This window comes from Elephas maximus, chromosome 9 (assembly GCF_024166365.1).
Source record: "Elephas maximus indicus isolate mEleMax1 chromosome 9, mEleMax1 primary haplotype, whole genome shotgun sequence".
In the NCBI taxonomy this organism is placed as follows: Eukaryota; Metazoa; Chordata; class Mammalia; order Proboscidea; family Elephantidae; genus Elephas; species Elephas maximus.
Window position 1 is genome coordinate 6,825,033 of NC_064827.1, and position 16,376 is coordinate 6,841,408.

A 16,376-nucleotide genomic window follows, 5' to 3' on the forward strand; every position below is an offset into this window, starting at 1 on the left:
CTGGAGCAACTGGTTTATCTTTTTTCTTATGGGCACAGAATTGTGTAATGAATCGCCTTGGCTACTACGAAGCTTAGATTCAACTTTATTATCTGCCTGCAGCAAAAGGCAGAGGCACTGGGTGGTGAAACAGTTAATGTGCTCAGCTGCTGACTAGAAGACTAGAGGTTTGAATCTGGCCAGAGGCACCTCACAAAAAAGACCTGGTGATCTGCTTCCAAAAATCAGCCACTTAAAACCCTATGGATCATAAGAGTCCAATCCACAACGAATCATGGGGATGGCGCAGAATCGGGCAGCTTTTCGGTCTGTTGTGCGTGGGGTCACCATGAGTCGGGGGTCAACTTGACAGCAGCTAACAACAACGATAGCAACAACCACATTCAACATACCCTTTTGTAAAAAAAAGGAAAATGAACTCATTTAATCCAGACAACAGCCCTATACATATCACCATTTTACAGATGGGAAAACTGAGGTAGGCACAAAGAAGTTTAAGAACTTGCTCCAGTGGTAGAATTAGGATTTGAACCCAGGTATCTGGCTCCTGATCCTGAATTGTCGAGTGTTGTGGTGAAATGAGTTCCTTTATGTGGCCTCTTGCCTTGGTTCTGAGAAAAAGAAAACAACTTCCTGGGTGCCGAGGAGCTGTCACAGTTGCCCTTGTTACAGTTTCTCAGGGAAGAAGCCATCTCTGTCTGTAGAAAATGTCAGTTATTATGCACATAGATGGAGCCACTTGACAGGGAATTGGTCAATTAGTATGCTAATAGGGTATGCAAAATTCGTCCAGTACGGTTGAGCCACTTGACTATATAAGCACCCATCCCACAGAGGTTGAGGGGGGCCTCACTATCACCAAGAAGAAGAGCCTGGAGCGAGCGCATCCTTTGGACGCAGGATCCCTGCACTGAGAACATCTTAGACCCAGGAGCTACTGAAGGGGTGGCCGTGGAACCAGAAGAGCAGTGTGAGATGGTGGGGTGAGCCCACGGACCGAGACGGCTACAACGGGCTTGCTGACCACGTAGTGAGAGAGCTGAGGGCCTGCAGGCAGGAGGCTTGCTGACAGAGTGGGGTGCCTCTGGGCACTTGTTGTTAGACAGACTATGAATAGCTCAAAGAGCTCTCACACTTGCCAGGGCAGGGCAGAGGAGGCAGGCCAAGCAGGGTCTGATGCCAGCCTGAGAAGGGGCTGAGGTGAGGCCTGTCTGGAGTGGGCCTAGATAAGCCTGTCTTGAGGGCGCCAAGAGAAGGCCTGCGTGACCGAGCGACTGAGAGAGAAAGAGAGAGGCAAAAGGAGAAAGGAAGGGAGGGAAAGCGAGCGAGAGAGAGAGCTGTCCTATGAAGGGAGGGATGTGCTTTTCACTCTGGGGGAGCCTTCCAGACCTTCCTGTGTGCTTCCTGACATTCATCTTGTTCCTGCTATTTCCAAGTTAATCCTGATCCCATGTTACCTCCGTAATAAATCCCGGAACTATGAGTGTGGCTTGTGAGTACCATGTGGCCATTGCAACAAATTATCAAACCCAGCAGAGAAGTAGAGAGTGCCGCAGAAGGACAGCTGGTGTCCGAACGGGTAAAGGTGGGAGAGTGGAGGTGGATCTGATCTCCACCTCACAGGGGTCAGCTTTGGGCTGATGCTGGTGCTGATTCTTATTCTCCCTGAAGTTAGACGAGGTCCAACACTACCACTACCCTGTTACAAGTGTTATGCTATGATGCCTCCAGGGACTGGTGACAGCCATATCTCTTGGCTCCACAACTGCAAGATTTTAGACAGGCTGCAGATAGTATATCCGGAAACTGTTCATCAGAAGTCTCTGGGCAGAAGACAAAGTTGCTCTGATATTGGGAAACAAAGCAAGGCAAAATGGAAAACCAAACAAAACAGTGCACGTGGTATATGCCAGGCTGTTCTGCCAACTGCACCAAAGGCTTGCCTTCAGCATGGGAACTGACCAAGGAGACTCAGCCAAAGAGCTACATGGACATTGAGGATCAGTCTGAGGGGAACAAATAAACAAAAAACTTACCATCAAGTCAATTCTGACTCTAGCGACCCTGAAGGCAGGGTAGAACTGTCCCATAGGGTGTCCAAGGCTGTAAATCTTCACAGAAGCAGACAGCCACATCTTTTTCTCGAGGGTCCACTGGTGGATTAGAACCGCTGACCTTTCAGTTAGCAGCCAAGCACCCCTCCTTAACTAGCTGGTGTGATCTTTTCAGACCTCTGCTACTACCCTGGCTGCTCTTTACCAGTTAGTTGTGATATCTGCATTGACAGACACCAGATATCTGGCAGGGGATGTGGACAGTGTGTGGAGAGGAAGCCCATCAAACTGGAAGCATCAACGAAGGGAAAGATGACACCATGACGGCCTGAAGTTGACCACAGGATGAGACTGGCTGGCAACTTCAGCCAGGGCCCCCCTCCCTCAGTTGTACCCCATATTCAGTTGGAGCCAGGCCTTCTGACTTGGTGATGGGCAATACGGCTTTGGCTTTCTCCGTTCAGACCTATCACAGGACTTTAACAGGACAAGTGAGAGTCTGGTTCATGGCTCACGGTACCCATTCTTTCTTTGCTCTTCTATGACAGAAGCCTGAGCATCTTCAAAGAATGTCAGAATTCAAGCACCACACTGAACCCAGGCCATAAAAAATTCACAGTGAAGGCTGGGTTGTTACATCCTTGCCAACACTGAAGTCATTTCACCCAAAGGAGACTTGATAAAAGCCAAACCATTAGATTACAGGATCTCCTCCAGAGTCATCCAGTGACAACTCTTTGGATAGATAGACAGACAGACACATAGATAGACAGCTGCTGTTGAGTTGATTCCAACTTATGGTGAGTCTATGTACAACAGAACAAAACATTGCCCAGTCCTGCATCATTCTCATGATTGCTGACATGTTCAAGTCCATCACTGAGGCTATGTGCCAGACCATCTCACTGAGGGTCTCCCTCGCCCTCGCTGACCCTTTACCCGAGCATGTCCTCCTCCAGCAATTGAGCCCTCCTGCTGCTGTCCCTAAACAAGCAAGTTGGACAACACTCTGTTGTGATCCATAAGGTTTTCGCTGACTCATTTTCACAAGTAAATCGCCAGCCTGTCTTAGTCTGGAAGCTCCCCTGCAATCTGTCCACCATGAGCAACCATCCTGATACTGAAACACCAGCTGCATAGCTCCCAGCATCACAACATGCAAACCACCACAGCAGGACACACCAACAGACAGAATGGGATCTTAGCTATACTGCCCGAGAAATCACCAAGTCCAAAGTCCACGCTCTTCTCCACTAAGCTACACTGCCTCTCTTGCAATGTTTGTATATTTAATTGGACCCTATGTACTATTGGAAAGTAAGATTCCTATAGCTAGGGACAGTTTTGCATCTAAAATAAATCGTATTGGGAAGATTCACTACTAAAAAGGAACAAAACATTCTGCAAGGTATCTTGCAGCTTCCTGTCTGAGTGGCGGAGTCCGAAAGTTAAAGGTGCCTCTGCCCCCAGGCCGGCCCTGGTGTCTGTCTCCAGAGCTTCTCTCCCTCCAGTCTCTGACCAGGATGCAGGGTCTTGGACTTACTGCCCCAGTCCCAATCTCTCTACTGACCATCACTCAGCCTGCCTGCCCCTCTTCTAGTCTGTAACCAAGCATTGGTTTCCACCTCTCCTGGAGCCTCGAACTCCTCTCATTGCCCTATGACTTGCTCAGCTTCAGCCAAATGTGCCCCCTCTGATCCCTCTTACAGCCCAGCCTCTCAAGGACAGCCCAGCTCTCTGCCCTTCTCCTCTCCCATTGCCCGGTCTTTTTGAGCATCTCATTCATTTTCATTTCAGTATCTCAGTCTTAGAGGATAACTGCCTTCAGGTGACGAGGACAAGCCCAGCCCACTTCCACCCTCTAAGACAGCTGGGACCCTGACCTTTACGATTGATTTAGCAACGAATCACTTTGGCTCAATTAAAAATGCATTTATTTAATGTTTTGCTGCTTACAAGCTAATACAGATTTATTATAAAATATTCAAAACTTGCAAATATGTAACAGAAAGAAGATCAAGGTTCTTATTTGCATCCCTATGATACAACCACTGCTTACAGTTTGGTACAAATGGACATGTGTGTGCGTGTGTGTTTGTATATATATAGACATGTATTTACCCCTGGGTGGGGAAAAGGTTAACATGCTATCCAAAAGATGGGCCACCCAGAGGTCCCTCCGAAGTAAGGCCTGGTAATCTACTTCCAAAACAAGTCACTGAAAACCTTATGGAGCACAGTTCTGCTTTGACATGCAACACGGGGTCACCGTGAGCCACAGTTGACTCAGCGGCTGTATACATACACACACACATATATATACACACAGAAAATAGGAGTTTCTTGAAACTGCAGTTTAATCATACCATATACATTGTTTTTGAACTTGCCTTCATTTAATAATACATCCTGAACATCTTTCTTTCCTATCAACACACATAAATGCTTACTCCATTTTTTCAAAGGTTATAGAGTGTTCCATTGTGTAAACGGACCAGTGTATTTAATGCATCTAATAGTGATGGATGTGGGGCTTCTTTTCCATTTATTTTTCTAACAATGCACAATGAACATCCTTGGATACCTATCTTTGCTTACTTGTGTGAGTATTTCTGAAGAAGTTAGATTTTTGTGGATTTCGTTTCTATAAAATGAGGCTAACTTGGAGGTTGTTGTGACAATTAAATGAGAAAATTAACATTTTAGTGGTCATTTGTTATTCTCTTATTTCTTAGTGTCGAAACCTCTATCTAGGTTGGAAATTCTCCACTTTGTCTTAATTGGGAATAAAGAATTCCTTCCATTCCAAAATCCAAATCCTTTGCCATCAAGTCAATTCTGACTCACAGCGACTGCATAGGACTGAGTAGAACTGCCCCATAGAGTTGCCAAGGAGTGGCTGATGGATTGGAACTGCTGGTCTTTTAATTAGCAGCTAAGCCCTTTAACCACTGGGCTACCAGAGATCCACTAAATTTACCAAAAATGTCAGCTACTCACCTTCCCAGACTCCTTTGCATCCAGGCAAAATCATGTGGCCTAGGCTCCACCAATCAGATGCACCCACAGTACACCTTGTCTCGGGAGCTAGTGACACAACAGCCAAGGGTTGGAGAGCACACACACACTCTCTCTCCAACAGCCATGGCAGTAATAGTGAAAGCAAGGTCAAGTTCTCATCAGAGATATATCTACGGTACAAACTGTTGGTCTAGTGCGTGGTAACACACAGCAGTTGGGCTTCTTCATTAGAACAGCCCTCAAGCATGGTTTTGGGCATTCTTTCCGGCAGCTTAAGGTCAGGTTTCATTCTTCATACACCCCACTAACTCTGGATTAATCCAAATCCTGTGAATAAAGTCATTTTTTGATTAAACTCCACCCATTCTCATCGATTCAATTTCGACTCATAGTGACCCTATAGGACAGAGTAGAACTGCCCCATAGGGTTTCCAAGGCTGTAATCTTTAGGGAAGCAGGCTGCCTGCAACATCTTACAGTCATGGAGCGACTGGTGGATTTCAAACTGCCAACCTGTCAGTTCTCAGCTGAACGCTTAACCGCTGCACCACCACGGCTCCTCCTGGTTAAACCAGACAGGGACATTTTCTTGTAATTTAAAACCCTGTCGGCTACTTATGCAAATCTGTAAGCCCCATATGAAGACAAGTAACCTGGCAGATGTGCTTGGTTCCTCCCCAACAGCCAGTTCTCCTTCTTCCTTGTTCATAGTATAGGGTGAGTATTTGACCTAATTTCAGCTAATCCAAACAAGTTACCACTGAGTCGATTCTGTCTCATGGTGACTCCACGAGCAACAGAATACAACTGTGCTCCATAGAGTTTTCAATGGCTGATTTTTCAGAAGTAGATCTCCAGGCCTTTCTTCTGAGATGCCTATGGGCAGACTGGAAGCTCTAGCCTTTTGGTTAGTAGCCTCCACATTAACTGTTTGCACCACCCAGGGACTCCAATTTTAGCTACAGTGGCATAAAGGGAAGACTTCTGGGGACTCCTGGGAAAGAGTTTCCTTTCCTTCCAAGAAGAGAGAGATGTGTGAAGAGAAAGCCTTTTTGTCGCTGCCTCCCCTGACACGCACCCCGGCCCAGCTTTCTGCTTGGGTTGTTGTCACATGAGAATGAGTTGCTTGGAAACCTGGCAGCCATTGCCTGACCGTGGGGAGCCATGTTAACAACATACTGGGGACTGTAAAGGTCAAGAATGGAAAGAACCTCGGTCTTTGATGACACCATTGATTTTCTAGAACATAACTTGGGTTGCCCACTCCCAAACTATCTGTTGAATTGAAAGCATGCTGTTAGTTGCCATCAAGATGACTCATGGCAACCCCATGTATGACAGAATGAAACGCTGCCCTGTCCTGTGTCATTCCAAGATTGGTTGTGAATGGGACCATTGGGATCCATAGGATTTTCAGAAGTAGATTGCCAGGCCTTTCTTCCCAGTCTGTCTTAGTCTGGGATCTCTGCTGAAACTTGTTCAGCATCACAGCGACACACAAGCCTCCACTGATAGGCTGTGCTTGAGGCGTATTGACTGGGAATTGAACCCGGGTATCCCGTGATAGCGAGAATACTCCACTAAATTACCATTGCCTCTGTAATGTTTTAGCATAAGGAAATACACACGGTCCAACATTTCAGAGCCCAGAAATGGTTCTTCCAGACCACGACTCTGGAACCTAGCACATTTTGCAATAATTCTTTGTTTCTGGATGGACTTTTGAAAACCAATCTACTGAGGAAAAAAAAAAAAAAAAAATCAGTCTACTCCTTGCTTCCAGCATAGCCCTCTGAGAAATCTGCAACCCTTCTGAAGGATTCCTATATTTGAATGCTGACTCAGCCAAAAAATTTTTTTTTCTCCCAACTAATTGAATTCTGTGGGTCCCACAGTGACTGACAGTGTCCCAGATTGGGAGCCCTGTAACTGAAGGCACCAAGTTGCCTGCTGTATTTTCTGCTTTGTTCTGGTTTAATTGCTTTGGTACATGTGCCTATTACATGGAGAACTAAACAAAAACTCTACAGGACTGAAAATGGCACTTAAAATAGCATTGTGTCCCTTCAGAGGCTGCTGTTCGACTCCGTAACTAGACAGGTGTTTCCCAGCAGAAGGGAGGATCATTAAAGTTATTGTGGGCCTGGGGACAGCGATGGCTACAGTGTTCCCTTGCCCCTGCCACCCCTTCTGGCAAATTCTCCCATTCCAGTGCTGGGTTCCCACTGTGACGTCTGCCAGCGTAACTCTGCACTTCACATTTGGCGGCGGCAAAGGAAATCAAAGTTGTATGAAAATTCCCAAGGTAAAAGTTGTTATTTTCCTAGTTGAATGAGGTTAGGTTTCGATAAAGGAAAAATCTGATCATAAAATTACACGGTGTTATTTTTACATTCCACCCCCATCTATCAGTTTGTTGTACTGTTGTGGTTTGTGTGTTGCTGTGATGCTGGAAGCTAGGCCACAGGTATTTCAAATGCCAGCAGGGTCACCCGTGGGGGACAGGTTTCAGTGGAGTTTCCGGACGAAGACAAACTCGGAATAAAAATTTAGAGGCTGACTTCTGAAAATTAGCTAATGAAAACCCTGTGGATCAATGGAATATTGTCCATTATATAATTCAATGGTCAAGTACTTGACTGCTAACCGAAAGGTTGGCAATTCAGACCCACCCAGTGACTCTGCTGGAGAAAGATCTGGGGATCGGCTTCTGTAAAGATCACCATCGGTTGGAATCAACTCGATGGCACCCAACAACAATAATTCTGGAAGGTGAGCACCCTAGGTTGGAAGGTAATCAAAATATAGTGGCCACAAAAATGGACCCGAGCATACTGACGATTGCGAAGATGGCCCAGGACCAGGCAACATTGTGTTCTCTTGTACATGGGGCTGCCATGACTTGGAGCCAACTGGATGGGACAACAGCAACATTTTGATATTGTTACAAACTTAACCTTTATAGTAAGAATACAGTTCAATACAGAATGTAACCAACTCGGTCAGCCTGAGGCCGGTCCTAGGCACCTCTGTGTTTGTTCTCTGCCTCCTCCCAGTCCAGCCTTTTTCCTAGATGGGGAGGCTGTGGTAAAGGCATCCTTTCCATACTTGGGGACAGTTCTCAGAATTAACTAGCGAGAGCTCTGGAGCATGGAGAAATAGCTGACCTGGACACAGCACCAAGCCACAGTGGCAGGCGGTGGCAGCAGGACCAGGAGAATCCAGGCAGCTCCACCTAACTCTGAGGCCCTTTCTCGCAAAATCAGCTTCGGTTCTCAGGCTCAGAAACCTTATAAGACATAAAGGGGTCTACAGGGAGCTCCTGTAGGGCATTAGTGGTTCAGTGGTAGAATCCTCGCCTTCCACACAGGAGACCTGGGTTCGATTCCCAGGCAATGCACCTCAAGTGCCAGTGGAGCCTTACATGTTACCATGATGCTGAAAAGGTTTCAGCAGAACTTCCAGACTAAGATGGACTAGGAAGAAAGGCCTGGCAATCTACATCTGAAAATCAGTCAATGAAAACCCTGTGGATTACAACGGTCCATCTACATTGATCCTGGGGTGACACAGGACTGGGCGGCATTTTTTCAGTTGTGCATGAGGTCACCATGAGTCCGGGGCCGACACTTGGGGAGCTAACAACAACAGCAACTACAGGGAGCTCCTGAACAGCACCGTGGGCTACTCCTCCTTCTCAGAGCCGTCTGTTAATTACTAAAACTTCCCCCGGCCCCATCAGGTGCTCTCTGTCCCCAGCTGCCTCAGTCGCACTCTCTGTGGACAGGTGATTAGCTGTTATTCAATAATACTGCCTTTGGGAAATACCCACGAATGAGGAGAGGCTCTAGGCCAATGATCCACACACAGTGCTTAAACACACGCAGATGCACACACACAGTGCTTCTCCACACACACACAGTGCTTGTAAACACACACAGTACTTGTAAACACACACAGTGCTTCCACACACACAGTGCTTCTCCACACACACACAGTGCTTGTAAACACACACAGTGCTTTTACACACACAGTGCTTCCACACACACACACACAATGCTTCTACACACACACAGTGCTTCCATCCACACACACAGCGCTTAACACACACAGTGCTTACACACACACACACACAATGCTTCTACACACAGCGTTTCTACACATGCACACAGGCTGTCTTCTCATACTTTGCATTATTTAAAAAAAAAAAACTATAGCAACAAAGTGGAACAAGGGAAGCTACAGCAACAAAGTGTAACATGCTAAGCTGGCTTTGTCCTTCACCGCAGCACCTGCCAGGTGGTCTCTCGCAAGGGTGACTCATTTGAAATCTCCCTGCCAGCGCTGTTATTCAGCAAGATTTCAACTGGTTTTCCTCTCAATCAGGTGTGGTGGCCATCAGGCAAACCTGAGGCCAAATGCTAGCTCTACCACTTATGTGGATAATTTACTATGTCCCTGCCTCGATCAGTGAAGAGCTCGGTTGCTAGCCAAAAGATCAGTAGTTCGAATCCGTCAGCTGTTCCTTGGAAACTCTATGGGGCAGTTCCACTCTGTCCTATACAGTTGCTATGAGTCAGAATCAACCCGATGGCAACGAGTTTGATTTTTTTTTTTTTAATCATTCAATACCACTGCTCATCTGTCAGTTGTACTATGGTGGTTTGCTTATTGTTATGATACTGGAAACCATGACACCAATATATCAAATACCAGTAGGGTCGCCCTTGGTGGGCAGGTTTCAGTGGAGCTTCCAGACTAACAAGACTAGGAAGAAAGGCCTAGAGAACTATTGAAAATTAGGCAGTGAAATCCCTATAGGTCGCAGGATATTATCTGAGACTTTGACCTGCTTACTTTGGTCACGTCACCAGGAGGGACCGACCACGGGGGAAGGACATCGTGTCTGGCAAAGTGGAGGGTCAGTGAAGGTGAGGGAAACCCTCAGTGAGATGGCTTGACACAGTGGCTACAACCATGGACTCAAACTTGCCCATGATCATGAAGACGGTGCAGGAACCCGCCACGTTTCATTCTGTTATACATAAGGTCGCCGTGAGTTGGAGCCTACTTGACTACAATCAACAACAACGCTTCTCCTACATGACACAGCAGAGGTGATATTGTTATTTAACAGCTGGCGTAGCCTTAACACCAAACGATCAGAATGGGGACCAGCCCTAACCAGCCTGTTCCCACAAACTGAATGCCACCTTGTCATGGGGTCTTCAACATCGACTTGCCTGCCTCATCTCTTTGATTCTAAGATCCCACAGGCTAGAGACCACCACTATTTACCTCCATACCCCAAAAGAGTGCCTAACCCCTATTAGCTTCTCTTTAGGTATCCCTGACTAACGAGTCATATGAAAAAAGGGAAGCAGAGGACCTGGCAACCTTTGTAACCACCTCAGCACTAATCTCACACTCCTGGTGCTGCCCATCAAAGAGTTCCTTCTCGCTTGGCCTTCTGGTGTAGGAGGGCCAAGTCCCTCACCTCTCCTCCTTCTCCCCCATGCTCTATTTGAATCAAAGACACTCATATTGGAGCTGAAGGTGTCTCCTCAAGAGAAAGTTTTCACAGGTGGTGAAGCCAAAACCCACAACATCCTCCTCTGCCTTCCGCTCCAGCGAGCACATTTGGGGCCAAAATGCCAAGGGGTGCACACGTTTGAGGCAGACGGAAGTCGCCTGAATTCACTGCTTCCCTCTCAGCTCAGCTCTGGCAACTTCCACGGCCTGCTTTTCCTCACTTGCACATTCACCTTTTCTAGCCTGAACTTGAAAGTGGGTTTTGGATTTTTTTTTTTTTTTTTTTAACCTTCCCTCCCCATCAGGAAAAACAAGCTCCAACTAGGCCAAAATAAACTGGCTGGACATTTGAATAAATGATTATTTTTCCTAAGTGGCCTCTCACACATAGCAAAGTCCATGATTTTAGCCAAAAAATAAATCGAGGGAAAGTGAGAAAAATTAGATTAAAGAGGGTTGGACAATTCACACAGAATTTCCCGAAGTTCAGGCTGGAAGAGGCCCTGAAAATCACAACTGCATGGGAGCCCTAGAGCTTCAAGTAGCCCCATCAGGGGCTTGGAGGGAGCAGGTTGGACTCCAGGTCACCCATCACCACTCAGATCAGAGTCGCTAAAGTTTTGTCTGACTTACATATTGGACTTCCTCCTAAGAGTTTATTTGAAAAGAGAGTTTTGTGGTCAAAGATGCTAATAAATTACTAATCCAAGCCCAAACCCCAAAACCAAACCCACTGCAGTTGAGTCAATTCCGACTCAGAGCAACCCTACAGGACAGAGTAGAGCTGCCCCACAGGCTTTCCAACGCTGTAATTTTCACAGAAACCGACTGCTACATCTTGCTCCCGAGGAGCCTCTGGTGGGTTTGAACCGCCAGCATTTTGGTTAGCAGCCAAGCACTTAACCACTGAGCCACCAGGGCTCCTGATCCAAGCCCAACCAACATATTTTACAATTGCTGAAAATAAGGCCAAGAGAGGCAAAATGCTTTGCCTGGCCTCTCACAGCTAATTGATCATGGCATGAGAACTCAATTTCAAGTCTTCTAATTTCAGTTGTTCTTCTTATTGTTAGTCACCATTGAGTCAACTCCAACACGTGGCAACTCCATGCCTGCAGAGTTGAACTGTGCTCCATAGGGTTTTCGATAGCTGAGGTTTCGGAAGTGGATCACCAGGCCTGTCTTCTGAGGTGCCTCTGGGTGGATTTGAACTGTCGACCTTTTGAGAGCTTAACCATTTGGGCTACCTCAGGACCTGGCTGCCTCACTGTGAATGTCAAGCTCTTTCTGTTATCCCAGGTCACAGAGGAGGGTGGAGCCATACTCCCTCCTTCCAGAATGCCATCACCTCTCTCAGCCAAGAGCTGGCCATGAGGACACATGAAACCCAGAATGTCATGCATGCCACTCATTTGTCCAACAAGTAGTCTTGGAGAGCCCTCTATGTGCAACTGTGATTTCTCACACACTTGGCATGAACCCACAGTCTAGCTGACAGCCAGGTAGAACAGGAAAAGGATTGGCTCTGGGATTAGATGACTTGAGATTGTGTTTGAAGATTTGCCACCCTGAATAGTGCCATCCAGGGATTCAAACCGGTTCTGCCCAGTTTGGTCGTGGTCAAGGCAGCAAAACCAGAACAGGTCAAATTTTTAAAATTTGGGTGAGCTGGAATGACAACTGGAATGGGAAAAATCATGCGTCAAACAATGGGCAACAGCTGCCCAAAAGCAAAGATGAGAAGGCAGGAAGGGATAGGAAAACAGGACAAATGGGTACAGGGAACCCAGGGTGTAGAGGGAAAGGGGGAGAGTGCTGACACATTGTGGGGATTGCAACCAATGTCACAAAATAATTCGGTTATAAATTTTTGAATGAGAACCTAATTTGTGCTGTAAGCTTTCACCGAAAACACAATAAAGTTTAAAAAGGAATTATGGGTTGAAACCCTGCTAGAAATTTAATCTCTCTCTTAGAAAACAGGGGCACCATACTAGCATAGCAACCAGATCTCCCGCCTGTGGGATTCTGAGCAGAGCCGGAAACAGCACTGCCCCACTCAAAGACGGTGGCCGGCTTTGCTGCTTTGAATCTGTGTCGCTCTCCACAGTCCTGCCAATAATCGAGTCTCCCTCATCAGGCTGCTGAAAGGGCTCACAATGCTTCTTTTGAGCCTCCCATTCCAGGGCTTCAGTTCGTAATTTTTCCCATTCCAGTTGTTGTTCCAGTTCACCCAAATTTTAAAATTCAGGTCCGTTCCAGTTTTGCTTCGTCGGCCATGACTGAATGCATTCTAACTGGTTCGAAGTCCTGGTGCCATCACAATAAAGGAAAGAATATGTATGTGTCAGTCAAATTCTAATTAGGAAAATGGGAACTACTTCATGGGTTGACAACTGAGTGGATTTATCAGGGAATTGGTTACACAGGTGATGGAGAAGCCGAGAAGCATTCTTAGTTACCTAGGGCTGCTATAACACAAATACTCCCAAGTGTGTGGCTTTAAAGAACAGAAACACATTGTCTCAGTTCTAAAGGCTAAAAGTCCAAATCAGGGTCTGGGCTGTGTCAATTCCTTCCTTGTAGAGAGTCCCCGGTGTTCCTGGGTTCCCTGTTGTGTAGATGATCCTCACATGACATCTGTCTTTCCCATGTGTGTGATTGTGTATGTGTGTCTATGTCTACTCTGCTCATTTCGTAACAATGATTAGGTTTAGAGCCCACCCAACTTGGGTATGATTTAATTAACGTAACAGAGTAGAACTGCCCCCATAGAGTTTCCAGGGAGCACTTGGTGGATTCAAACCGGTGACCCTTTAGTTAGCAAACGTAACTCTTAACAACTATGCTACCAGCGTTTCCTAACGTAACATAGAAAACACTATTCCACATAGGATTACAGCCTCAGGGATACAGGTTAGGATTCCAACAATTTTTTTTGGAGGGAGGGCACATTTTAATCCATCACAGAAGCCAAGAAGGTTGGTGAGGTAACCCAGAAATAAGAAATAACAGGAAGTTGCTCCCATCCCTATGGCTAGCAAGACAAGAGGAAGAGGTGATACTGGAGCCCAGCAGCCAGGGTTACCTGACAGAAGCTGGAAGCATAGTGGGCTGTCCAGTGGTGATTAGAGACATGGGGGAGACTCAGCCAACACTTGAACCCATGGAGATGCAGACAGAAGACAGGGTAAGGGAAGTGACTCGGGTGGGAAAACCCTGGCTTCTTTCCTTTTCCACCTTCAGTAGGCAAGAACCAAAGTGTGTCCACCATGTTGTGTCAACAGGGAGAAACACACAGCTGGGGAACTTGTGGTAGCCCTAGATCCAGAGGCCCATTAACCAGTCAGCAAGGTACATGCAGGCTTCATTGTGATTACTTACCAATCTGTAGTGCACAATTTTACTTGGGTTTCACCACACCTGTGATGTGGTGAAAAACATGCATAATTGTGTACTATGGATTAGTAAGTGTCTTAGTCATCTAGTGCTGCTATAACAGAAATACCACATTGGATAGCTTTAACAAAGAGAAATTTAGTTCTTCACAGGAAAGTAGGCTAAAAGTCCAAATTCAGGGCATCGGTTCCAAGGGAACGCTTTCTCTCTCTGTAGGCCTTCTCATCAATCTTCTCCCAGACTAGGAGCTTCTCTGCACAGGGACTCCGGGTCCAAAGGATGCGCTCTGCTCCCAGAACTGCTTTCTTTGTGGTATGAGGTTCTCAACTCTCTGCTTGCTTCCCTTCCTTTTATCTCTTGTAAGATAAAAGGTAGTGTGGGCCACACCCCAGAGAAGCTCCCTTTACATTGGATCGGGGATGTGACCTTAGTAAGGGTGTTGCAATCCCACCCTAATCCTCTTTAACATAATATTACAATCACAAAATGGGGGACAGCCACACTATACTGGGAATCATGGCCTAACCAAGTTGACACAGATTTGGGGGTAGGGGGGCACATTTCAATCCATGACATTAAGCACAAGTAAGCCAGAGCATACCTTGTTTATTGGGTATCCAGCCCTGCCTCAATCTGGCTACTTCTTTCCATGGGGTGGATGAGTTTCAACCAGGCAAGAAAGGTACAAGGTTCTTCTTCATGATTTGGAGGAGTCTCCAGGCTTTACTAATTTTTGTTTAGACAACTATCTTCCTTTTCTTCTTGTCACTTTCACACTGAGCAGCCTCTTGCTACTGAGTTACATCAGCTATGCCATGGAAACAGTGGGTGCTGGCAGCAGCCACAGTTCCAGAAGCAGCTGACCTGGGCCTTTTCTTCCATCTCCCCTTGTGGCCTGGGTGGTCATGGTCCTAGGGCTTTCCATTAAGCCAATTGAAGGAGAAGCATTTGGCTGTAGGCCCACCCATCGCATGGAAATTCATGGTTCTGAGCCTGCCAATGTGTAATTAAGAGAGAGGCTGGCCACCCCTGGGAACCGACCCAGTTGACAGATTCTGAGAAAAGGGACAGAACATCCTGACACTCCGTGGTCATCTTCTCTGCCTGGTCCTATTCCTCTACGGGATGTGCCAAGCTAAGAAAGCCAGAAGGTCACTGAGCAAAGTTACTCATTTATGGGATCTTTATTTGGTCCAGCCCTGATTTGTTACAGTTTGCTTCATGGCCACATCAGCCTGGCAAGGAAATCCTGTCTCATCTCTGTTGATATTGGGAGGGTCTGTAGTTCCTCAAGTGGAAAATTTGGATTTAATGAGAAATGACTCTCAGGGAGGAATTGAGACATCTTCTTGTGTTTTACGTGTTAGAAAGGGTTGCATGACTCCTAGCTGCTTAGTTATAGTGCTATTCACTCACCAAGAATGTGTTGAGTAATCTGTTAGTACGTCTTCTTGGTTTTTCCTCAGGAAACAAAACTGATGAGGAGAGAACCATGACGAGCCTTCTGTAAAGATGTGCCATCTCCTTTTGCTTTTGCTTCTTTCAAGAGACCACTAACATCTAAGTAAATTTAAAAAATCACTAACTTGAAGGCGGAGAGGGTATCTCACTGATTCCAACCTGCAAGAGGAAGGTGTTGCCGAGTGGAAAGAGCGTAGCCTCTGAAAACAATTGGATTTGATTCCTGACTCCGCCATGGATCAGCTGCTTGGACCTGGGTCAATCACTTAGCCTTTCCGAACCTCAATTTTCCTACCAGAAGAATGGGCATCACAATACCCACCACCTAAGGGAAAATTTCGAGGTAAATCTCTAACCTATTAACACTCTGTTGGGCACATGATAAGCATGCAATAAATTGTACGTGATTGGCAGGAGTGGTTCAGTGGTAGAACGCTTGCCTTCCACATGAGACACCTGGGTTTGGTCCCCGGCCAACGCACTCCTGTGCAGCCTCCACCCATCTGTCAGTGGAGGCTTGCATGTTGCTATGATGCTATGGACAGGTTTCAGTGGCGCTTCCAGACTAAGGTGGACTAGGAGGAAAGGTCTGGTGATCTATACCTGAAAATCAGCCCATAAAAGCCCTTTGGGTCACAGAGATCCGATCCACAGTCGATCATGGGAATGGCACGGGGCTGGGTAGTATGTCATTCAGTTGTACATGGGGTTGTCACTAGTCAGGGGCCGACTTGACTGCAGCTAACAACTGTAGCTGCAACTGTAGCTCTCATTATTACTTGCTGGATAGCCTCAGATACCTCCCTTCGCCAAACTGAAGTGAGCTCCTGTCGTTCAGCTCTACCCCAAGCCCGTAGCTCCCTCCCTTCACCACTAATCAGGCTAACCAGGCACATGCTGTTGTGTCTT

At 46.6% G+C, this 16,376-nt stretch overlaps 1 protein-coding gene across 1 annotated transcript in view; it reads left to right on the forward strand.

Moving 5' to 3' along the window:
* GLIS3 (GLIS family zinc finger 3) overlaps positions 1-15,736 on the forward strand; it is a 608,428-nt gene extending 592,692 nt beyond the window's left edge. The window contains exon 11 of the mRNA XM_049895330.1: positions 15,473-15,736. Within this exon, the coding sequence (XP_049751287.1) occupies positions 15,473-15,516 (44 nt within the window). The 3' untranslated portion in view covers positions 15,517-15,736. The remainder of the gene's footprint in view (positions 1-15,472) is intronic.
* Positions 15,737-16,376: the final 640 nt, after the last annotated feature.